The sequence below is a fragment of the Lagenorhynchus albirostris genome, chromosome 4 (genome assembly GCF_949774975.1).
Source record: "Lagenorhynchus albirostris chromosome 4, mLagAlb1.1, whole genome shotgun sequence".
Lineage (NCBI taxonomy): Eukaryota > Metazoa > Chordata > Mammalia > Artiodactyla > Delphinidae > Lagenorhynchus > Lagenorhynchus albirostris.
The window spans coordinates 51,226,710-51,253,034 of record NC_083098.1 but is presented as its reverse complement, the minus strand read 5'-3'; the positions used below and the strand labels follow the sequence as shown (position 1 = coordinate 51,253,034).

Sequence of the window (26,325 nt, the reverse complement as noted above, 5' to 3'; positions counted from 1 at the left end):
AGAATGGGAGAAAATATTTGCAAACAAAGCAACTGACAAAGGATTAATCTCCAAAATATACAAGCAGCTCATGCAGCTCAATATCAAAAAAACAAACAATCCAATCCAAAAATGGGCAGAAGACCTAAATAGACATTTCTCCAAAGAAGATATACAGATTGCCAACAAACACATAAAAGGATGCTCAACATCACTAATCATTAGAGAAATGAAAATCAAAACTACAATGAGGTATCACCTTACACCGGTCAGAATGGCCATCATCAAAAAATCTACAAACAACAAATGCTGGAGAGGGTGTGGAGAAAAGGGAACCCTCTTGCACTGCTGGTGGGAATGTAAATTGATACAGCCACTATAGAAAACAGTATAAAGGTTCCTTTAAAAACTAAAAAATAGAACTACCATATGACCCAGCAATCCCACTACTGGGCATATGCCCAGAGAAAACCGTAATTCAAAAAGACACATGCACCCTAATGTTCACTGCAGCACTATTTACAATAGCCAGGACATGGAAGCAACCTAAATGTCCACTGACAGACGAATGGATAAAGAAGTTGTGGTACGTATATACGATGGAATATTACTCAGCCATAAAAAGGAACACAATTGGGTCATTTGTAGAGATGTGGATGGATCTAGAAACTATCATACAGAGTGAAGTAAGTCAGAAAGAGAAAAACAAATACCATATGCTGACACATATATATGGAATCTAAAAATAAAACAGTTCTGATGAACCTAGGGGCAGGACAGGAATAAAGACGCAGACGTAGAGAATGGACTTGGGAATGGGAGAGGGGGAAGAGTAAGCGGGGAAGAAGTGAGAGAGTGGCATGGACATATATACACTACCAAATGTAAAATAGATAGCTAGCGGGAAGCAGCCGCATAGCACAGGGAGATCAGCTAGGTGCTTTGTGACCACCTAGAAGGGTGGGCTAGGGAGGGTGGGAGGGAGACACAAGAGGGAGGGGAGGGCTTCCCTGGTGGCGCAGTGGTTGAGAGTCTGCCTGCCGATGCAGGGGACGCAGGTTCGTGCCCCAGTCCGGGAAGATCCCACATGCCGCGGAGCGGCTGGGCCCGTGAGCCATGGCCGCTAAGCCTGCGCATCTGGAGCCTGTGCTCCGCAACGGAGAGGCATAGCTGATTCACTTTGCTATACAGCAGAAACTAACACACATTGTAAAGCAATTATACTCTAATAAAGATGTTTTAAAAAAGTAAAAATAAACACTTTCTAGATGCAGAGAGGGGTTCATAAAGAGCAGTAGCAATTGGCACCCCATTAAAAGGATATAAGGAAGTACCAAAACGGAATTATAAAGACTCAGTTAGGAAAATGGTTAAGAAAATAAAATTTTTCTTGTTCCTAACTCTTTTACTCAGTTTTTACATCATATTTAAGTGCCATACTAAGTCTGTTTTCCCCAATAACAAGGAGAAAGCATAAATCCATAGTGAGGAATATCCAAAGAAATTTTTTTAAATATCTGATGCATTCTTTCAAGACTATTATATAATTCTTTTGTATTTCTCTCAGAGTTTCAAATAAGTTGCTTTGGCCCAAAATATGTGCAATAATTGATTATTCCCGGCTAATTTTTTTATAGCACCAATGTTTATTACAGCAGCAATAAGAAATTAATATAGCTATCTTTTTGGCTCATAATTTCCTCATATAATTGGAGGCAACCACGTATTTTTATTTTAAAAATTTAAAAATAAATTTTAAATTTATTTTCTCTTTATGATACTGAAATAAAGTTGCCATTATAGCAAATGTGTATATGTGGCCTGCAAGACCAATGCTGCTTACCTGGCCCTTAATTCAAATGATCATTCATTCATTTTTTCTTTCTCTCAAGTATCTATTGGCATCAACTCTATGTGGCAGGGATACAAGTGAACAAAATAGGTAAGACCCTTGATCAAATGGGTTTACATGATGACAAGTACAAAGTGCGATAGGAGCACAGATGTTGGGAGAGAGGTAGGCAGGGTCAAGGAAAGGTTCCCAGAGGAAGCAATATCTACGCTGAGATTGAAAGATGAGTAGAAGTAGGGCAAAAATGGGAGGACTATGGTCTAGGAATAAATAAAACATTGACAATTTGGAGTTGAGAGAAAACATGACTATTGAAGGAAATGAAAGTTCAGTACGGCAGTATGAGTCCAGAGAACATGTATTTCATATGTTTCGACACACTTACCCTTAAGCACCTACTACAGTGCTGTGTGCTGTGCAAAATTAAAATAGTTTACATGGATGTAAACTTAGTATTATTGTATGATATGGTTGTAGAGTAATGATTTTGTATAGATAACTATATTATACTTGATTATTAAATATCTTCATTCAATTCAGCTCTTTAGCAACAAGAAACAAATTTTAAATATAACATCACAATATTATCAGTGATTTATACTTATATGAAAGGAAACAAGTAATGTGTTCACTGTTACTTTAAATATTGCATAATAGAACATTAATTGTACAGTTAGTAATCACAACATGAAGTAATGCTCTGATACGGCAATCAGTGTAAACAAAAATAAGTTGAAGTAAACAAAGTAATTTATAGTGAATAAACAATTTTACCAAAATCATAGAAGAAAAAAAACAACACAGAATAAACCTGCCCAAAAATAATCAATGAAGGAACAATAGATCAATCTCTGAATGATATCCTCTAATTATACTTTATGACTATATTTGCCTGTACTCTGAACAAATCTACTCAATTCATGCTTTCCCAGGCCCTAAAATAAAACTGGAGAGATGCAATATGGCTGATGCCTCCTGATTCTATTTTTCTGCCATTATATTGGCTGAAATTGATACCATATCTCTGAGTAATCTTAGTCTATAAATCTGAGGGTTCAAGTTTTTTCAGTACGTATTGAAACAGAAATGCATATGTCTCTGGGCATAAGTTTTTCATTGTGATAAAATGTAGACTAAGAGACAGTATAATAAAATAGTTTTAAAAAAATAACTTCAGATTGAGACAGACTTGGGTTTAACAACCAGTTATATAACCTCAGGCAAATTACTTCACATCTCTGAGCCTCATCTGTGAAAAGAGGATAATAATGGTACCCTCATCATAGATATATTGTGAGAATTAAATATGATAATATACTTAAGACACCTAGTAGAGTGCCTGATATGTAATTAGTATCTCCCCAAATATTCAATGTTATTGACAACAGCAAGTGGAGAAAGCCCAGACAGGGACTAAAACTTCTGAACATGATAAAAATGAGAGATGAGCACACATGAAAGCTTTATTCAGATGTATTTTTTGTTATTGTTGTTTTTAGTAATTTTTCATGGCTTAGTTTTACAGGGTAAGTTTAGAGGTCTTAAACTTGAATAGGTTTAAAATTACATACTTAATTGCATGTAGCTCATTTATTAATCCAAACCTTTTAAATTTCACACTTGATGATAGCCTTATAACTGTAGTGGCAGGCAGGTAGTATATCCCTTCTGTTCAACTAATTCATGCACGCTAGCTACTTAGGTAAAAACAACTCCAAACCATATTTTGTTTTTTAGTTAAATAGCAAATATAGTCTCATGTTCCAGCTAAATGTGGAAGACACCCAAATCTCTTGCTCTAGTTCATATTCTCCCCCCAAGCTTCAGAACCATATATCCTACTGTCTAGAAGAGATTAGACACTTAAACCCCTTCACAGACACCTCAAAGGCACAATGTCCAAAACTTATTTTTCTGTTTCCTCACCCCTGCTAACCTCTTTCCTCCTGAGTTTTCTTAGTGGAGGGTACCATCATCCACTCAGTTGTCCAAGAAGACCTGTGAGTCACTTTAACTCCTCACCTCCTCATCCTTAATCAGACACTGAGTCCTGTAATACCATCGCTTAAATAGCTGTTAATCTGTGTACTTCTTATATTTTTGTTTCCAGGGCCCTAGTTTAGACACTAAAATTCTTCACCTAGCTGACTGTAACATCCTCACACTAACTTCCTCTCTATAATCTTACCTCTTCCCGTCAATCCTCTAATCTTGTCCTGTTTAAAACCCCCCAATGGTTCCCCTTTGCTCCTAGCATAAAGTCTAAGTTATCTCTTAATATCAAAAATAGATATATATGTATATAACTGATTCATTTTGTTGTGAAGCTGAAGCTAACATACCATTGTAAAGCAATTATACTCCAATAAAGATGTTTAAAAAAAAAAAAAAATAGATATAGATCAGTCACATTTTCAGACTCATTAAATTTTTAAGTTATTTTTACTAACTTCTAATACCTTATTGAAATTTAAGAGAACTCAATTTAACTCTCATTATTTGATTAGCTATTATCGGTACTTACTATGTAACTGTATCAGATATTATAAAGATATATATTACAGATATGAATGGTGATATATCTGGCAGAAAATATAAAACAAGTATATAAATAGTCTCAACACAATGGAGAAAATGTTTTAAAATCCCAAAATAGGACCTACATACACATTTTTCCAAAGAATTCATACAGATGGCCAACAGGCATATGAAAGGATTCTCAGCATCGCTAATTATTAGAGAAATGCAAATCAAAACCACAATTAGGTGTCACCTCACACCAGTCAGAATGGCTACCAACAAAAAGTTTACAAATAAATGCTGGAGAGGGTGTGGAGAAAAGGGAACACTGTAGGTAGGAATGTAAATGGGGGTAGCCACCATGGAAAACAGTATGGAGGTTCCTAAAAAAACTAAAAATAGAGCTACCATTTGATCCAGCAATCCCACTCCTGGGTATATACCCAGAAAAGATGAACACTCTAATTTGAAAAGATACATGCACCCCAATGTTCATACCAGCACTACTTAACAATAGCCAAGACACGGAAACAACCCAAGTGCCCATCAGCAGACAACTGGCTTAAGAAGATGTGGTGTGTGGTGTGGTGTGGTGTGGTGTGGTGTGGTGTGGTGTGTGTGTGCGTGTGTGTGTGTGTGTGTGTGCGCAGACACACCCACAGTGGAATAGTATGCAGCCATAAAAAAGAATGAAATATTCCCATTTGCAGCAACATGGATGGACCTAGAGAATGTTACACGTAGTGAAGTGAGTCAGACAGAGACATACAAATACTATATGACATCACTTGTATGTAGAATCTAAAAAATAATACAAATGAATCTATATACAAAACAGAAACAGACTCACAGACATAGAAAGCAAGCTTATGGTTACCAAAGGGGAGAGGGAGAGAGGGACAAATTAGTAGTATGGGATTAACAGATACAAACGACTATAAATAAAAGAGATAAGCAATAAGGATTTACTGCATGGTACAAGGAATTATATTCAATATCTTGCACTAACATATAATGGAATATAATCTGAAAAAAATAACTGAATCACTTTGCTGTATACATGAAACTAACACAATAATGTAAGTCAACTATACTTCCATTTAAAAAAAAAATCCTAACATAGGAAGAGTTAAAGGGCTATTAGATGCCAAAGGAAGGAAACATATCAGAGAATACAGCCTTGAGAAGATATGATTTTAGCTGGGCCTTGAAGGCCATCTAAGAATTGAGATGTGGGGCAGCATAAGCAAAGGCCAAGGGAAGGAAATCTTAAAAAGAGAAAAAGAACAATGTGCATTTTAGTTTAACTACAATGTAGAGTTCCTCAATGAAAGTAGTAGGACAGCAGCTAGAAAAATAAGTTGGGGCCAGATATAGGCAGGCCATGAATATTAGGATAAGAGGGCTTTATACTGTAGAGAATGAGGGCTGTCTAAAGAGAAAAAAATTACATGAACTGTTTCAAAAGACCTTCACCATCAAAGTACAATTATCACGGAATCAACAGTTATATGTATAATTGTATCTACAAGGTTCCTCATGACAAGAAAAAACAAAAAGGGGGTAAATAATGTTTAGAAAATAATTGTGCAGTATTTAGTTGAATTAGAGTTTGGAAGAGAAAGTAGTGTCAAAATTTCATTAAATTCTTCATTTTGTAATTAAAACTACCAAACCTAGTCATTTTTAATTAAAAGCTTACAAGGGTTCATATGCTTATCTCATATTTCAGTATAAGTTCTATATTTTACTTCCAAATCACGTTTAGGATTTTTGTGTCTTTAAATAGATACACACCCTAGTTGCAAAAAGAATCAATAACTTACTGGTTTCAGAGTAAGTGGTTTCTGACAGAAATGAAAGCAGATGGCAACTATGCTTCATCTTTTCTATTTTCTTTCTTACACCTAAAAATAATCCTTCTTTTTTTGTACCTAAAAGTAGTTCAAGGAGTTTCCGTGAGGTATATTAAATTATCTAAATAGGTTGATCACTTTTAACACCAAGAATACATCTTCCCATTATTACTCTCGTATCAAATTATTTTAACTATTATTACTTCTTCTGAACATTAAACAAAAAAAAAAACACTACTTCTTTGACAAATTCAGTCATCATAACCTAGTCTGTGGCACTGGGATGAAAGGCAAATACACATTTAATTATTAGCTTAAGTTCACAAAAGCCATATATCAAATATTTCAGTTTTTAAATGTTACTTAAAAAAAAACAAAAAACAAACCTGTGCTGATGACCAGAGCAGTACAAAAGACATTGCAATTCATTGTTAAAGGCTACTATTTTGTATGCTGACACTGCGTTTAGAAACATATTTTCTCAAATACTGGCCTAGATTCTAGGGATTTAAAAAATAACAGCTTGGATCCAGCCTTAATGGGGCTTATACACTTAATGGAGGGAAAGCAGTAAGTATAAATAGAGATCTGAAGCATGGAAATGCAAAAGAGGAAGTTCTTCATCCTGTCTGAGGAGACAAGGAAAGGCTTTTAAGGTGACATTTAAAATTAGTTTTGGAATTCCCTGGTGGTCCAATGGTTAAGACTCCGAGGTTCCAATTCAGGGGACACGGGATGGATCCCTGTTCAGGAAATTAAGCTCCCACGTGGCCAAAAAAAAAAAAACTAGCCTTAAATGATGAGTAAGAATTCTCTAGAAAGCATAGAAGAAAACAACATGTGTAAAGGAAAGGCAGCAAGAAAAAGCATAGCCTGTACCAGGTTAAGGAGGAACCTGGTAGATACAATTATTTTTATATTAATTATTGATACAATGATAACTGTAGTTTTGATGGTGAAGCTTTTTGAAACACAACCCACATAAATTTTTTTTCTAGTCAGCCCTCAGTTGCTATACAATAAAGGCTTTAGCTCTTAGCCTAATATATACATCTATTGTACATATGTTGTGTACATATACAAGGCTATGCCGTACATAGTAGCAGTGAGAGTGTGGTAGGAGGTAAAGCTTAAGCTGTATGCAGGAGTCAGGTCATAAGGAATATAAACTTGATCCTATAGATGTTGGGAAGCTTTTAAAGGACTTTAAGTTAGAGACGTATATGGTCATTTTTTGTCTGCTTATTTGTTTTGTTTTTTGTTTTGTTTTCCTTATTTTTAATTGAACCTCAGATGCAAACAGTTTAATCATTCTCCTCAGTTCCTGGCACATTATCATTATTGGTCCATGGAAAGTATTGATACCTCTCCTATTTCCTCTAATCTCCAAGCCTCATCCCATTCTTTGCTCCTCCATAAGCAATTGTTCTTTTGTAGTTAATGCACATTATTTTGTTTGTATATGTTCTTACAAAATGTGTGCTGCTGTATTGTTGTACACATTGTATTACATATCTCATTTTTTTTACTTTTGTTCTTAAGCACATTGCTTTTAAGATCCATTCATGTTGATATGTGGATATATAATCCACTTTCCAATTATTGCATAGTTAAGATGACCATATACTTTATCATCTAAATCATAAAAGTAAAAGGGTTGCTATTAATAATTACACTAGAATAACAAGTTCAACAAGACTGTACTAAGCAAACTAAGCTGTATGGTCACTTTATGCTCCTAAATTCCATGCTGTTCACCCATGACATTTATTGATCTGCTCTTCCAGGGATGGACATCCAGGTTGTCTCCAACACCCTGCTATCAATAATAGCTTTTCAAACAGCCTCATACAGGTCCTATTATGGACCTGTGTGAGAATTTAACCAAAAAGATGTCTGTAGTGATTTGCAACTTTTTTACATAAGGAAGTATGAGAACACTGAAAAGATGAGCAAAGAAACAGAGGAGGAAATCGCAAAGCAACGTCTGGGGAATAAAGAGTGGTAGAGCATTTAAGTTAGAATGGAAGATTTTAGTAGGGAGGTAATGAAAGGTATGGCGAGAAAGGTTGCTTTGAGGCAAAACTGTGGGAGGGCCCTGTATGTTGTGAACTTTATCTTGACAGTAATGGAGAGTCATTGAAGCATTTTGAGCAAGGGTGTGGGATGAGGGAAATGGTATTCTAGGAAGATTTACCTGATGATGCTGAATCAAATGTATAGCAGAGACTGGAAATGAAAAGACCTATTAAGGGAATATTTGAAAGCCAATATAGTACAGTAGTTAGCTATAGTATAGTGTGAATTCCAAAGCCAGACTGTCTGGGTTCAAATCTAGTTCTACCATTTACCAGTCTTAAGACCTCGTTTAAACTCCATGTGCCTCAGTTTCCTAAATTAGAGATTATCACAGTACTTCCTCATAGGGTTAAATGTCAAGAGCTTATAACAGTACTGGAACATAATAACTACTCTCAATGTTAGCTATTATTATTGCTGCAAGTCCAGAAGAAACTGAGATCAGTTTAAGCTAATCTGGTGGTAGAATATCTTAAACAACTTGAACTCATGCCCTGAAGAAAGTATCCTAATATCACCTAGTGTGTCATTCATGAACCCCACCTCTACAGTAAGAAAATCCTACAAGAGGCTTAGAGTAAGGCAAAAAGGGTATTCTAAAAAAAACGAAAAAAAAGAAAAGAAACCTGTTGGCTCTCATTATGTGTAGTGTGCTAACTCCTGAGCAGGCACCACAATAATGTAATAAAGATTCAAGTTGATAATACATTATAGTTGCCACAAATATAATGGTTAAATGTTATTTAATATTTGTGCATTTTCTCTGGGGACTCTGTTTTTCTTTTTAATTGGCATAGGCTTATAATATAATAAAGCATTAATCTGTCTTTCCAGCAATAAATTTTTTTTTTTTTTTTTTTGGCGGTGCGGCATGCCGGATCTTAGTTCCCCAAACAGGGATCAAACCCGCGCCCCCTGCAGTGGAAGTGATCAGTCCCAACCACTGGACCACCAGGTAAGTCACGGCAATACAAATTTTTAAGAAAACAATTTCCTCAACAAATGGCAAATAATTCCAAGAATAGGCTATGGAAGATTAGACTATGGGAGCTGCTGGAATGGAAGAACTAACTTCTGAACTGTTCATCAAAAAGATCTGAGAATGTTAGAATACAACACTCTCTGAATATGCACTGGTTACTGCAACTTTATTTTAAATAGTTAGGAAATGTAATGTATAGTATAAACCAAATAATATTAGAGGAATGTGATCATTCCATTAAAAATATCCAAAATATTTTTCTACCTTCTCTATAACAGTATATGCATTGTTAAGTATGACTACAAATTCTCAAATAATTAGCAATAAAAATGAACAGAAAAATTGAGATTTACATGCCTAAGTAAAACTTAATGCTTACATATAATGTAAATTTAATACATTTAAAGCATGGATCTAATCACAGTCCCAGCTTAAATGCAACATTCTTTAAGCAACATTTCCAGAACAAAATCCAGAGACGATCTCTCACCTCTGATCTCTCACAGCGCTGGGTTTACCTCACACTGCCTTGTATTTTAGTATAATCTGTATGCATGTCTTCTTTTCTACCTGATTAGAAGAGACTGTGACTAATTCACCTTTAGATCTACTACAGCATGTAGCATTCTGCTACAATTAATAAGCAGTTAATATTTGAATGACAAAACCTATTAAAATTTACATTCAAAAATGAATTCTGGGCTTACCATCAGAACATAAGACTTTTACCCACACCTTTTCTATTGTTTAAATTGTATTTCCTAAAATCTTGTAAAGGTTTTTTAATGCTTAAGATAACTTTTAACACTTTAAAAATATTTAGTTCAAAATACCATTTTTCTAAAAAATTGTACTATTTTTCATAACCTAATGACACTCCACTTTCTGCAAAGAACTTGTATGTCGCCATTAATTTTAGCAACTTATCAAAAGTTCAGCTTTCAACTACCCACATCTGAAGGTGTCATAATACCTAACATATATAATGAATATGAACCTATCATATGTAATGTCTGAAAACTTAAACCCTGAATTACTCTAAGATTGCAGGGCAGTCCTTTCACACTTCTAGTCCTAGAAATACTTCTAAAGACAAATTTGACTGATTTTTCCCTTATTACCACCCTCCTCTTCAAACACTTTCATCTGAGCTCTTGGTTTCTTTCATCCACCCAGCTTAGCCTATGCTCTGGAAAAGGTCTGAAACTCATTCACATTGAATTAGCAAAGGACTGATAACAGCTGAATGTGAGGGCCTGGTGTGGGAGCCCTACCCCAGGTTTCTGTGCTTGATTTGCTAATGTAACCTTCCCAAGTCTTTGTTTCCACATGTATACAATGAAGATACTGGAATTGGAATTCATGACTCCTAAAATCCATTCCAGCTCAGGTTATCTCCCTTAAGGATGTTCGCAGCCTTATGCATTATTCATTCCCTCCGTTTATTGGAGCACCTGAAACAGATAATCAAATACTGCAATTTCAATACTTATTCATTAAACAAATCTTCATTGAACACTTACTCTGTGCCAGACACTGTATTGCGTGCTTGCAATATCACAGTTAGTTGAGGTCTACTAGGTGATACAGAAGAACTAAGGAAAAGACTAAGGCAATTAAAGACGAGATCAAAGAGGTGATGCTTAGACTGTCTCTTCAATACAGCAGAAATTTCCCGTATTTGGGCGGGAGTACTCAACACTTTAGTGTTTAGTAAAGGGGGATGGATGGCGTGTACAAAAAGCGATGTAAAAAGGCAGGTTGAGTATTTTCAGCAGCTGGGTAACACTGGACAAGTGTTCCCTGTACTCACCCCAATTATAATCAGGCACGTTTTGCATGATGACTTGATTAACACGTGCCCCCAGCTAGACCACAAGTTCCACCACTGCAGGAACAGCGTCTGCTTTCGCCCACCACTGTTCTCCCAAAGCCTAGCACGCTGCCCTGTGCTTATTAAGTGTCGAACAATTCATGAAGCGTCCGCCCTTGAGGGTTAAAATGTGCCATTTCCAAAATATCTTGAAGAATGAACCTCTTCCACTAAAAAGGCAGAGAAATCGCGGTGCCTTCTGCAGCCTACTTGAGCTTCTCGAAAAGAAGCGAACTCTAGAGCGCGGCTCTGCCTTCCCACCGTCACCCCTCAGAAACTCCTCAGGGACACAAATCCCATGAAGTCGCCGAGCCCTGCGGAAAGGGAGCTGAAGGCGGGCTACCACCCGCCCGGCGGCCCGGCCTGCGCTTTCCCGGACGCCCGCGCCAGGATTCCAGAGCGCAGTGGCGCCGCTGCCGCCTCAGGCTACGGGGCCCAGAAATGTCATATTTGGACGTTGCTGAGACAACAATAACCTGATTAACTTCCAGACGGATAGGCAGAGAAGATAAAACAATTCCAGTAAACAAGGAAATCTTCTACACTTGGACTCGGCTCCAGGCCGGTGACAACCGGTACGGAAGCAGAACAACTCACCGCACCGCCCCGGGACCTCTCCTAGGCGTGGAGGTAAAGCGCCCTCCAATGGTTACCGCGACATCACCTCGCGGTTCACCAGGCCATCCCCCTAGCGACGCCCAGCCTCGCGAGAGTAAGAACTGGGTTAAAGGGCTCTACGGAACTGAACTTCCTATACCTATTGTTCCTACACGGAAAGGCCTGAAGGACCAACCGGAAGTCCTGGTTCAAACGCCACACAGAGAGCATCCTGGGGGCCGGAAGGAGGTGGAAACTCCTGCATCCTACTGGAGTGCCCGCAGACGCGCATGGTAAGAGAGCGCGTAGCTGCTATAGAGGCTTGTTGCTGGAGCGCGTGGCTCGTGCGCGGAAGTCAGAGGTGACCGAAAGCCAGACGTCGCTGTAGAAGCTGACACTGCGAGCTATGGTGGGGAGATCCCGGCGGCGCGGAGCGGCCAAGTGGGCAGCTGTGCGAGCTAAGGCAGGTCGCGACCCAGCGGACGAAAATGATGACAATTTGGAATCTCCTCCCTCACCAGCGGACTCCAGCTACTACCAAGATAAGGTAGATGATTTCCATGAGGCCCGATCTCGGGCTGCCTTGGCTAAGGGGTGGAGCGAAGTGGAGAGTGGGGCCGAGGAGGAGGATGGCGATGAGGAGGAGGTTCTTGCCCTAGATATCGCCGATGAGGACGATGAAGATGAAGAGAGTGCGGGTAATGAGGAGGATGACGATGATGATGGTGGGAGCTCCATGCAGAGTGAGGCTGAGGCCTCGGTGGATCCCAGTTTGTCGTGGGGTCAGAGGAAAAAACTTTACTACGACACGGACTATGGTTCCAAGTCCCGAGGCCGGCAGAGTCAACAAGAAGTAGAGGAAGAGGAAAGAGAGGAGGAAGAGGAGGCACAGCTTATTCAGCGGCGTTTAGCCCAAGCTCTGCAAGAGGACGATTTTGGAGTTACCTGGGTGGAGGCCTTTGCAAAACCAGTACCTCGGGTAAATGAGGTTGAGACACGGGTCGTGAAGGATTTGGCGAAAGTTTCAGTGAGAGAGAAGCTGAAGATGCTGCGAAAGGAATCGCCAGAGCTCTTGGAGCTGATAGATGACCTGAAAGTTAAGTTGACAGAGGTGAAGGATGAGCTGGAGCCATTGCTACAGTTGGTGGAGCAAAAGATCATTCCACCTGGAAAAGGAAGCCAATACCTGAGGACCAAATACAACCTCTATTTGAACTACTGCTCCAACATCAGTTTTTATCTGATCCTGAAAGCTAGGAGAGTCCCTGCACATGGACATCCTGTCATAGAAAGGCTTGTTACCTACCGAAATTTGATCAACAAGCTGTCATTTGTGGATCAGAAGCTGTCCTCTGAGATTCGTCATCTGCTCACACTTAAAGATGATGCTGGAAAGGCAGAACTGAATCTAAAAGCAAAATCCACAAAGGCCAAGCCAAAATCTGTTTCTGCTGTTGCTGCCTCTGCTGTTACAGACCTTTCTGATGATTCTGATTTTGATGAAGCTGCACTGAAATACTATAAAGAAATAGAAGACGGACAAAAATTGAAGAGAAAGAAAGAAGATAGTACTGAAGAACAGGCTCTTGATGTTCAAAATGCAAAGAGAGCCATTACTTATCAGATTGCTAAAAATAGGGGGCTTACACCTAGGAGAAAGAAGATTGATCGAAATCCCAGAGTGAAACACCGGGAGAAGTTCAGAAGAGCCAAAATTCGCAGAAGAGGCCAGGTTCGTGAAGTTCGTAGAGAAGAGCAACGTTATAGTGGTGAACTATCTGGCATTCGTGCAGGGGTTAAAAAGAGCATTAAGCTTAAATAAAGTTTTTGCTTAGCTTAAGTTTTTTGGCAATAATTTTGGATCAATAAATTTTTATTTTTAACTGGTGACATGATTGTATTAATATTTAATACCTAACCGTAAATTTTTAAAAGTCTGTCAATAGGGAAAATTGTTTGGGTTACTGCTTAATTTGTGTTTTAATTTGGAATCAGATCATACTAAGAACTGTGGGAACAATATGAGGGTGCATGGGAAGAGAGATGGTGATGAAAAAAGTTCTCCAACATTCTGTCAAATAGTAGCCTAGGGAAATTCCACAGCTAGTTGTGGAGCAACAATCAAACTTATAGTACTTTTATAATTTTTCACATAAAGTGAAGAGAATGCACCTTTGGCAGTCATCTTATTTGTAAGACAGGCTATAATGTAGTTCTGACATTTTATTTACCTAAAGTATAATTCTCGAGCAGCATACTTGTTAATAATGAGTCTACTGTAAACTTATGGATTTTGTACATTTTATTGTGGTACAAGCTTAGGACTGAAGAGGAACTTGGTTAAAAACAGAAAGAGATATGCCTTAATTACATTAAATGTGAATATTTTTTAATAGTCCTTAATGTGGTAAGATAAAAATTCCATTTCCCCTTCTGTACTGGTGGGTGCTCTTTGTACACTTGCTGAAAATCTGGTATGATTACTACTGGGTAAGTGGTAACTAAAGGTGGTAACAAAATTACATTTTTCTTTATAGTTATTCTGGTCTTTACAGTAGGGAAAAGATGAGACGGTGAACTTAAAAATTTTTAGGATGATGCCAGGGAGAAAATGAGAGGACTAGTCAAGGAAAGCACAAAGGACATCTTACCTATGTCACTGTTTATTCATTAAACATTGTGCTAGCTGCTAGAAATGCAGAGATGGTCAGTGGTTAATATTTATTATTAAAACATTTACCACAAGTTTGTGCAGTGGTACTGTTCTCTTCCGTCAGAGATGAGGATGCTGAAATTCCCGGAGGTTAACTTCCTAAAGGACATATGCTTGGGATTTGGATCCAAGCCGGCTTAATTTGAGCCTTCATTCTTTTAACTTCTGGCTTACAACTGCTGCCAGAGTAGCGCACATGCCAGATTATTTTCTTATAAATAAAAAAGGAAAGTTAGAAATAAAAGTTTATATTGAGTGCAAAGGTACTTTTGTAAGCATTTTATTTATATCCTTATTCCTCACAACTCTTATGTAGTAAATTCTATTATCCATATTTTAAGGATGAAGAAACTGGCAAAGAGAAGTAACTTTCTCAAGGTTATATAGCTATTAAGTGGTAGAACCAGGATTTCAGCCTAGTCTTTCTGGCTTAAGAGCCATATCCTATACTTCCTTTTCTGATATAGTAAAAAAGTACAGGTTTTGGAGTTAACTCACTAGGTTGATTTTGAGTTATACTTGATCTCTGACTCATTTTCTTCAGCTATATGGTACTATACCTACCTTGGATATAGGTATATACATATAACAGTGGTTAAGAGCTGTGAGACAATAGAAAATATATATATGTTGGTTTCTGGCATAGAACTCCTAAAACCCTTGTAAATTCCTAAGTAGTAGGAGCAGTGGGAACAGCATTTGTTCTAATAAGGTGACTCTAAGTGAGCTCCTGGATGGGGGCCGGTCACCAGAAAGACCAAGCTGTGATTAGAAGCTTGGAATTTTCAGCCCCAGACCCCCGTGCTTCAGAGAGGGGAGAGAGGCTAGAGATGGAGTTAATAATTGGTCATGTCTATGTGAGGAGGCCTCCACAAAATCCCGATATTATGGGGTTTGGGGACCTTACAGGATGGTGAACACATCCTCGTACTGGGAGGGTGATGCACCCTACTCCATGGGGACAGCAGCTCCTGTGCTGGGGATCCTCCCAGTCTTCACCCTATGTACTTCTTTATCTAGCTGTTCATCTATATTTTTCATCATGTTCTTTAGTAAAGTGTAAACATAAGTGTTTCCCTGAGTTCTGTGAGCCACTCTAGCAAATTAATCAAACCCAAGGTGGGAGTTATGGGAACCTCAGACTTAAAGTCCATCGGTCAGAAGCACAGATAACAACCTGGACTTTGTGATTGGTATCTAAAGTGGAGTAGGGGCAGTCTTTTGGGACCGAGCCCTTAACCTGTGGGATCTGACGCTACCTCCAGGTAGACTGTCAGAGTTGGTTAAATTGTAGGACACCCAGCTGGTGTTGCAGAGAATTGCTTGGTGGGGGAAACATGGTGTCAGAAGTGTTGTGAGTGGTAATAGTGTGACAGTAAAGGAGAAACACACAGGTGGAAAACTCAAGTTTTTCTGATTGAAGAGCAGGCTTCACCCAGATTCCTACCCCAGTTTCATCAATTAGTACCTGTGACTAGGGGCAAGTTACTTGATCTCTCTTCCTCAGTTTTTTCATCTGAACTGGGGATAGTAGTAGTAGTACCTACTTCATAGAATTATTATGAGGATAAAGTGAATTAATATATGTAATGCACTTAGAACAATGCCTGTTACACAGTAAACACCTAATAAGTGTTGGCTTTGGCTTTTTTTTTTTTTTTTTTTTGACACGCTGTGTGGCTTGTGGGATCTTAGCTCCCCAACCAGGGATCGAACCCGGGCCCTCAGCAGTGAAAGCTCGGAATCCCACCAACCACTGGACCACCAGGAAACTCCCAGTGTTGGCTCTTATCACAGGTTGTGAGCATCCACATCTGACATACAGATGCTCAACACATAGCTAATAGTGTAGTGATTCCTATTCATTGCAGGAACATAGAGAATAAAATATAGTCGTATATGTATAAATGCTTAAGAAATTAATATTCTAAGTTTGGAACAAGAGGGGAGCACTGGGTAAGTGAGCACATGAAGGGATATAGAAAATCTGGGACAGGACAAAAACAAGGAAATGAAGTTAGAGGTTGAAGGTATTTAATGTTCTACGTCGAATTTCTGCCACGTGTAAAGTTGTGCTAAGGAAAAAAAAATGTTTTAAAGGAAGAAAAATCTTCCATCAAGGAAAGTGGAAAAAATTAAGACATATTTCTCCAGATGTATCACATATTCCTTTAGAGACCTCACAACACTATAAATATTAATTCATTCTGTAATAGCTAGGATCTAGATGGTACTATCCTATTTTATAAACATAAAAAGTGGCTTTGCCTGAGGTGAATTAACAGTAAACGAAGTAACAGAGAAACTACTGGATTTAATGTTTACATCTTCCAAATTTTGTATTTATTTAAAAAACATTTAAAGAGCACTGAGATGTGCTGGATACTGTCCTAACACGTGAATAATAAATTGTTAACTATTCAGTATGATCATTTATCATAGAGACTCACTTTGTGAACTCAGGAGAGTTCACATGGATAAGAGTTCCAATAAAGTAGATCACTGGTGTCAGGCATCAATACAAAGCAACAACCTGTTAGTTTTATGTCAGCATGTTAAGCTATGGGCAGCTATTGAAAATACAAAATATTAAAAATTAAAGTAGAAGAAAATATCAAATTAGTGATGCAGTAACTTACTCTGCCACTAAATCAGCTGACTGGCTTTGGGCTAGTCAATTCTGTAAGCCATAGTTTCTCACCTATATTCTTACTTATGAAGGAGTTAATAAAATAAACATATCCCTTTAATTTTTGTGTGGAAATAAATTTGTCAGACTTTAATAGTCAAAACTTTTGGCAAACTGGGAAATTACTTTTTGTGATTTTTAAATATAAAAACTAGCTTAGGTAATGTGAATAACTGTATTCACATATCTGATACAGAAAATATTTGATATATCTGAGGAGTAGAGTCGCTTATTTTTCCTTGCTGGTTGTATGAAGTAAAAGAATTTTAGTATGGTAATATAAGTTAACATTACCAAAATAATTCAGGAAAGGTGAAAATCAGTATAATTTACATCTCAGGGATCACAATGATGAACACGTACCACTTCCTGAATAGTAGATGATCCAAAAACATCATGTAGGATTCAACTACAGTTCCAAATCATTTAAACTGAATATTGCTTCAGGTAATAAGTCAGAGTTTTAAAAATCATTTCAAATATTGATTCTTTTTAAAACATTTGTGGTTTGCCATCACAAGTTTAAATGCAGAAACAGTATAGAAAATTTAACACCACCCACATCAACAAATGTTAAAGTTTTTAAATTTTGCTCAGTGTCATATCAAATTTTTTAATTTGATGTAGTTGTTTTAACTATGTGTTCCAGAAAATGTTTTCTTACATACATATTCTTTCAGCTATTCACTTGGGAAGAAAAACTGATTTTTTTATATTTGCTTCAAAGTGAAGCTTTGAATAGTAATAAGTATTAAGAATCAACACTTTTTATAACTATAAAACAAAACAAAAAACCTGCAGGAAACTAATAAAAATATTCTCTCTTAAGTGAAACTATATAGGGTAGCAATTAGGAGCTTGACCTCTGGAGCCAAGACAGAGTTTAAATCCCACTTTTACCACTTACTATGTGTCTTTCGTCTATTTACCTCTCTGTGTCTCAATTTCCTCACACTGAATAATATATGATTGTTATAGCCATTTAAATAGTTAAACCATATAACATACATTTAGGACAGCACCTGGCAGGGAGTAAGTGTTTCATGTTAGTTACTATTAATCCATTAAAAAAATAAATAAAAACAAAACTAATTTTCTCCCCTTGAAAGAGTTCATTTTCTCCTTGGTTTTATCATACTGGTTCTTAAACCAGAATGCCTAAGGATCCATTGGTAAGTTTAAAATGCAAATTCTTGTGCCCTTCCTCCACAACTTATTATTTAGCTGGCCTGGTGTAGACCCAGGGATCTGTATTTTTAAGAGACACCTCAGAGAATGCTTATCCAGAAGCTCTATAAAACACGTTGGGAAACACTGCTCTGAACACACAGCTTTTTAGGTTCTCTTCTCTTATAACATAGGCATGTGAATGAAATTAATTACAAGAATGAAATATGATGTGGTATTATTTACCATGAGACTACAAAAACTCTAGAGTAGTCCCATGAGAACCTGATGAAAGCAATGGACCTTCCCCTCAGAACAATAACATAGGCCTAATTGTTACGAAGTCCAAGCTTGTACTGCTCATCACACAACAGGCCAATAAATCAAGAGAGGAGTTATTGGGGCAAGGAATAGTAACTTTATTTGGAAAGCCAGCAGACTAAGGGTGTCCAGAGAACTATCTTACCCAAGTTAGAATTCGGGCTTTTACACTAAAAAGGGAGGGGGTGTTGTTGGTTGTTACAAACTTCTTGGTGTCAGATTCCTTTGTTTTTGCAACTATCCACATAGATCAGGTCACTAAGTTCCTGTAAACCTGCAACAAGACAAATGTTATTCTCTGTTCTGTAACTTTTTATCTCTATATGAATGGAAAAGTGTCATACCTTTTTTTTTTTTTAATTTTTGGCCGCACCCCACAGCATGTGGGATCTTAGTTCCCCAACCAGGGATTGAACCCGCACCCCCTGCACTGGAAAGCAGAGTCTTAACCACTGGACTACAGGGGAAGTCCCAAAAGTGTTATACCTTTAAAGGTCGGAGACTTGAAAATGAGCTATCCTGTATATTTCAGGCTATAGGCAACATTCTAATAGCAAAAGCAATAGAATACAAAGGTAAAATAAAAGAAATAGACCCAATATGGAGTTAGATTTGTTCTTCCCTATGACATAATCACAACATTTTACATACCATGTCATTGGATTCCTGGACTCTCTGAAGCCTGGAATACTCGGACTTCATAGGAGACTTTAGGGGACTGTTCCTTGTACCCTTAAGCATTGCTTTATATGGCATACATAAATAAATAAATATATATATATATATATATATATATGGACCATCTTAATCATTGGTAGGTAAGGGGATTATTCAAAGTAGAAGACTAAAAAAAATTTTATTAGCACCTAGAATTTTTTATATTTATTCAGCGAGCTTTTAAACATACTTAAGTTTCTAAGCATATCATGCTTGAACATACACAAAAAGAGAGACTGCAGCCAAATAAATGTTTATTCCTTAAACTTCATATTCAGTCCAAATTTTCTGAATCACTTCTATTCAAGGTCTCTGATGGCCACAGGATCAAAGAATTTTGATAAGATTTTAGGAAGAGGAAAGGAATTGTTAATAAAAAGTACGTGGGTGGGGGGAGGAGGTAGGGGCATGAGAACTATTAAACGAGTAAATGTGTTGTGCATTGAAAAAGGAGAAACTCAAAGATGTCAACTTTGGGTGTAGACACTCTGGTAGAAGAGACAGACACAGTTGGAGCAATTAACTGCCCTAGTTAGCATGCTATGGGACCTCCAAAGAGGCATGTACCTCTCTACTTAGGGAGGCCAGAGAAGATCTGTTTGAGTGAATCTTGAGGGAAGAGTGGGTGTGGCAATATAAGGAATGTCAAACATGTTAAAGTTTATCCAGAGCCAACAAGGGTGAAGCAAGCGCAGGAAAATAATATCAGCAAAGTGGGGAGGGGCTAGATCAGGAATGATCTTAAGGAGCTTAGATTGTATACCAGGTATAGGGAAGGCAACCAGGGTTTTCAAGAATCAGTGTGACATAATTAGATCAACCTTCAGAAGATTAAGTTACTCATTCTAGCTGCTGTAGAGCAATGGAGTTAGAATAGATTAAAAATAGAGGCATGAAAAACAGGTAGGAGTCCTTTGCAATAACACAGGCAAGAAAAGATGAAAATTTCAATTAAAGCAAAGAGGACAAATACAGGGTCAGATATGAGAGAAATTTAGAAGAAAATCTGAAAAAAAAGCATGAAAATTGGAACAAAGTGTGGACAAAGTCATAGACGGTCAGCAAAAGCAAACAACGAAGTAGTTTCAGCAATTCTATTAAGATATTAAAACTCTAAATAGACACAAAATATGATAAGCTCCTCTAGGGTAGGCCTCTTGAGTTCTACTCCACAGTATACACAAGGAACACAACTTTGCTGTTAGTAGATCTTCATTAAAAAGATATAACATAATAAAAAAAGATACAATTATCAAACCATCAAAATAGTCCCTCAACATGTTTTATTTTCTATTATAAAGGTAACACATTCATTACAGACTACTTGCAAATGCAGAAAAATAGAAAATTGGAAGAATACATCCATATTTCTACCACCCAAAGAAAAGTGCCATTGTTTGATCTTGATTAAATATATTGCTTAAGGGGACTTCCCTGGTGGCGCAGTGGTTAAGAATCCACCTGCCAGTGCAGGGAACACAGGTTCGATCCCTGGTCCAGAAGATCCCACATGCCACAGAGCAACTAACCCTGGGTGCCACAACTACTGAGCCTGTGCTCTAGAGCCCACGAGCCACAACTACTGAGCCCACACGCCACAACTACTGCAGCCCATGTGCCTAGAGCCCGTGCTCCACAACAAGAGAAGCCACCGCAATGAGAAGCCTACGCACGGCAACGAAGAGTAGCCCCCACTCGTTGCAACCAGAGAAAGCCCACATGCAGCAATGAAGACCCAACACAGCTAAAAATAAATAAATTAAATAAATAAATTTAAAATATATATATATAGCTTAAGCTAAATATATTTCTTTAGAGTGCATTGTACTCTTAATAAGAGTATTGCATTAAGAGTAGTGCTCATAAGAGAGGTGGCCAGATGTTAAAAGTAGGAAGACCCTGAACTCACCTTCTCTGACAGACATACCAAAATTTCAACTAATTACAGAGCAGCAACCTATGAGAACAACCTGAAGACTAGCAGGAAAGATTTTCCACAACTAAATACATAAAGAAGGAATCACGAGATGGGTAGGAAGGGTGGAGAGGCAGTATAGTCAGGACCCACACCCCCCGAATCTGGTGACCCACAAACAAGAGGAATATTTTAATCATAGAGGTCCTTCCCCAAAGCGTGAGGAGGCTGAGCATCACATCAAGCTCCCCAGCCTGGTTGTCATGCACCAGGAAGACAAGACCTCAGCACTTCTGGCTTTGAAAACCAGCAGGGCACATGTTCAGGAGAGCCAGAGGGCTATAGGAAACAGACGTGACTCTTAAAGGGCACTTGCAAAATCTCACATGTTCCAAGTCCCAGCAGAGAGGTAGTACTCTGAAATAAGCCTGGATCAAACTGGTGATCTTGGAGAGCCTCTTGGTGAGGCAGGAGGCAACTGGGACTCCCCTTGGAAGTGAAGATGTTGGCAGCAGCCATTTTGGGGGAGCTCATTCTACTGTGATAACAGCATTGCTGATAAGTTCCACCCTGGAATCCTCCCTGCAGTTTATTAGCACCGGGGACCCAGTCCTGCCTCACAGCAGGCCACAGCAGCTACAGCATAAGGCACAGCCTTGCAGCCAACTGGGCCAGGGGTCAGCTCCTCCAACCAGCACACCCACAGTAGTCAGCCCCACCACAAAAGAACGGCACACACAGCCCATATGGGGGGGCACCCCTAGAGCATATAGGTCTGGTGACCAGAGGGTAGCATGCTGATGGGCCCCATAGGATTTCTTTTACACAAGGCTACTTCTCTAAGATCAGGAAATGTAGGGAGTTCCTTGGTGATCTAGTGGTTGGGATTCAGCACTTTCACCGCTGTGACCCAGGTTCAATCCCTGGTCAGGGAACTAAGATCCCACAAGCTGCACTGCATGGCCAAAAATAAAATAACAATAAGAATAGGAAGTGTAACCAACCTACCTGACACATAGAAATAAACATAGAGAATTGAGTAAAATGAGGAGACAGAGGCATATGTTCCGAACAAAGAGGCATAACCTCAGAAAAAGAACTAAATGAAGTAGAGATAAGCAATCAACCTGATAAAGGGTTCTAGGTAAGACCATAAAGACGCTCACTGAACTGGGGAGGAGAACGGATGAACACAGTGAGAATTTCAACAAAGAGTTAGAAAACATAAAGAGGAACCAAACAGAGCTGAAGAATAGAGTAACTGAAATTTAAAAATACACTAGAAGGAATCAACAACAGTAGATTAGATGATACACAGAAATGGATCAGTAATCTGGAAGACAGAGTAGTGGAAACTGCCTAAGCTGAACAGAAAAAAGAATTTAAAAAAATGAGGATATTTTAAGAGACCTCTGGGACGACATCAAGCATACTAACATTTCCATTATAGGGATCCCAGAAGGAGAAGAGAAAGAGAAAGGGGCAGAGAACTTATTTGAAGAAATAATAGTTGAAAACTACCCCAACCTGGGTAAGCAAACAGATATTCAGGTCCAGGAAGCACAGAGTCTCAAACAAGATGAACCCAAAGAGGTCCACACAAAGGCACATTAAAATTAAAATGCCAAAAATTAAAGATAAAGAGAGAATCTTAAAAGCAGCAAGAGAAAAGCAACTAGTTACATACAAGGGAACTTCCATAAGGCTATAGCTATAAACTGACTTTTCAACAAAAACTTTGCAAGCCAGAAGGAAAAAAAAAAACAAAACTACAATCAAGAATACTCTACCCAGCAAAGTTATCATTCAGACTTGAGAGATAGAATTTAACAGACAATGAATAGCTAAAAGATTTCAGCACCACTAAACCAGCTTTAAAAGAAACGTTAAAGGGACTTCTCTAAGCCAAAAAGAAAAGTCAACTACTAGAAATATAAAAAATACAGGGAGAGGAAGCAAGATGGCGGAGTAGACTTCTCTAAGCCAAAAAGAAAAGTCAACTACTAGAAATATAAAAAATACAGGGAGAGGAAGCAAGATGGCGGAGTAGAAGGACGTACTCTCACTCCCTCTTATGAGAACACCAGAATCACAACTAGCTGCTGGACAATCATCGACAGGAAGACATTGGAACTCACCAAAAAAGATACCCCACATCCAAAGACAAAGGAGAAGCCACAATGAGATGGTAGGAGGGGCTCAATCACAGTAAAATCAAATCCCATAACTGCTGGGTGGGTGACTCACAGACTGGAGAACACTTATACCACTCCACCCACTGGAGTGAAGGTTCTGAGCCCCACGTCAGGCTTCCCAACCTGGGGGTTCAGCAACGGGAGGAGGAATTCCTAGAGAATCAGACTTTGAAGGCTAGTGGGATTTGACTGCAGGACTTCAACAGGACTGGGGGAAACAGAGACTCCACTCTTGGAGGGCACACACAAAGTGGTGTGCGCATCGAGACCCAGTGGAAGGAGTAGTGACACCAGGGGAGACTGAACCAGACCTACCTCCTAGTGTTGGAGGGTCTCCTGCAGACGCGGAGGGTCTGTGTCTCACCATGACAACAAGGACACTAGCAGCAGAAGTTCTGGGAAGTACTCCTTGGTGTGAGACCTCCCAGAGTCTGTCATTAGCCCCACCAAAGAGCCCAGGTAGGCTCCAGTGTTGGGTTGCCTCAGGCCAAACAACAAACAGGGAGGGAACCCAGCCCCACCCATCAGCAGTCAAGCGGATTAAAGTTTTACTGAGCTCTGCCCACCAGAGCAACAGTCAGCTCTACCCACCACCAGTTCCTCCCATCAGGAAACTTACACAAGCCTCTTGGATAGCCTCATCCACCAGAGGGCAGAGAGCAGAAGCAAGAAGAACTACAATCCTGCAGCCTGTGGAACAAAAACCACATTCACAGAAAGAGAGACAAGATAAAAACTCAGCGGGCTATGTACCAGATGAAGGAACAAGATAAAACCCCAGAAAACAACTAAATGAAGTGGAGATAGGCAACCTTCCAGAATTCAGAATAATGATAGTGAAGATGATCCAGGACCTAGGAAAAAGAATGGAGGCAAAGACTGAGAAGATGCAAGAAATGTTTAACAAAGACCTAGAAGAATTAAAGAACAAACAAACAGAGATGGGGCTTCCCTGGTGGCGCAGTGGTTGAGAGTCCGCCTGCCGGTTGAGAGTCCGCCTGCCGATGCAGGGGACATGGGTTCGTGCCCCGGTCCGGGAAGATCCCACATGCCGCAGAGCAGCTAGGCCCATGGCCGCTAAGCTTGCGCGTCCGGAGCCTGTGCTCCACAACAGGAGAGGCCACAACAGTGAGAGGTCCGCGTACCCCCCCCCAAAAAAACACAGATGAACAATACAATAACTGAAATGAAAACTACACTAGAAGGAATCAATAGCAGAATAACTGTGGCAGAAGAATGGATAAGTGACCTGGAAGACAGAATAGTGGAATTCACTGCTGTGGAACAGAATAAAGAAAAAAGAATGAAAAGAAATGGAGATAGCCTAAGAGACCTCTGGGACAACATTAAGCGCAACAACATTCGCATTATAGGGGTCCCAGAAGAAGAGAGAGAGAAAGGACCAGAGACAATATTTGAAGAGATTATAGTCGAAAATTTCCCTAACATGGGAAAGGAAATAGCCACCCAAGTCCAGGAAGCACAGTGAGTCCTATACAGATAAACCCAAGGAGAAACATGCCAAGACACATAGTAATCAAATTGGCAAAATTAAAGACAGAGAAAAATTACTGAAAACAGCAAGGGAAAAACGACAAATAACATACAAGGGAACTCCCATAAGGTTAACAGCTGATTTCTCAGCAGTCACTCTACAAGCCAGAAGGGAGTGGCATGATATACTTAAAGTGATGAAAGGGAAGAACCTACAACCAAGATTACCCTACCCGGCAAGGATCTCATTCAGATTCGATGGAGAAATCAAAAGCTTTACAGACAAGCAAAAGCTAACAGAATTCAGCACCAACAAACCAGCTCAATAACAAAAGCTAAAGGAACTTCTCTAAGTGGGAAACACAAGAGAAGAAAAGGACCTACAAAAACAAACCCAAAACAATTAAGAAAATGGTCATAGGAACATACATATCAATAATGACCTTAAACGTGAATGGATTAAATGCTCCAACCAAAAGACACAGGCTTGCTGAATTGATACAAAAACAAGACCCATAGATATGCTGTCTACAAGAGACCCACTTCAGACCTAGGGACACATACAGACTGAAAGTGAGGGGATGGAAAAAGATATTCCATGCAAATGGAAATCAGAAGAAAGCTGGAGTAGCAATACTCGCATCAGATAAAATAGACTTTAAAATAAAGAATGTTACAAGAGACAAGGAAGGACACTACATAATGATCAAGGGATCAATCCAAGAAGAAGATATAGCAGCTATAAACATATATGCACCCAACATAAGAGCACCCCAGTACATAAAGCAACTGCTAACAGCTCTAAAAGAGGAAATCGACAGTAACACAATAATAGTGGGGGACTTTAACACCTCACTTACACCAACGGACAGATCATCCAAAATGAAAATAAATAAGGAAACAGTAGCTTTAAATGACACAATAGACCAGATAGATTTAATTGATATTTATAGGACATTCCATCCAAAAACAGCAGATTACACTTTCTTCTCTAGTGTGCAAGGAACATTCTCTGGGATAGATCACATCTTGGGTCACAAATCAAGCCTCAGTAAATTTAAGAAAACTGAAATCATATCAAGCATCTTTTCTGACCACAACGCTTTGAGATTAGAAATAAATTACAAGGAGAAAAATGTAAAAAACACAAAGACATGGAGGCTAAACAATACATTACTAAATAACCAAGAGATCACTGAAGAAATCAAAGAGCAAATCAAAAACTACCTGGAGACAAATGACAATGAAAACACGACAATCCGAAACCCATGGGATGCAGCAAAAGCAGTTCTAAGAGGGAAGTTTATAGCTATACAAGCCTACTTCAAGAAACAAGAAAAATCTCAAATAAACAATCTAAACTTACACCTAAAGGA

At 38.8% G+C, this 26,325-nt stretch overlaps 2 protein-coding genes across 3 annotated transcripts in view; one reads left to right on the top strand and one right to left on the bottom strand.

The window, feature by feature from the left end:
* Positions 1-11,609, bottom strand: part of JCHAIN (joining chain of multimeric IgA and IgM) — a 35,102-nt gene extending 23,493 nt beyond the window's left edge. The window contains exon 1 of one of the 2 annotated variants that reach the window (XM_060147243.1): positions 11,082-11,609. In XM_060147243.1, coding sequence (XP_060003226.1) covers positions 11,082-11,109 — 28 coding nt within the window. In that variant the 5' untranslated portion in view covers positions 11,110-11,609. Of the gene's footprint in view, positions 1-10,542; positions 10,687-11,081 lie in introns of those variants that run through there. The other variant, XM_060147241.1, reaches the window with a different exon arrangement.
* A 364-nt stretch (positions 11,610-11,973) lies between these two features.
* On the top strand, positions 11,974-13,628 carry UTP3 (UTP3 small subunit processome component). Its single transcript, XM_060147238.1, has one exon. The coding sequence runs from the start codon at positions 12,145-12,147 to the stop codon at positions 13,558-13,560; it is 1,416 nt and encodes a 471-aa protein (XP_060003221.1). The 5' UTR covers positions 11,974-12,144; the 3' UTR covers positions 13,561-13,628.
* Positions 13,629-26,325: the final 12,697 nt, after the last annotated feature.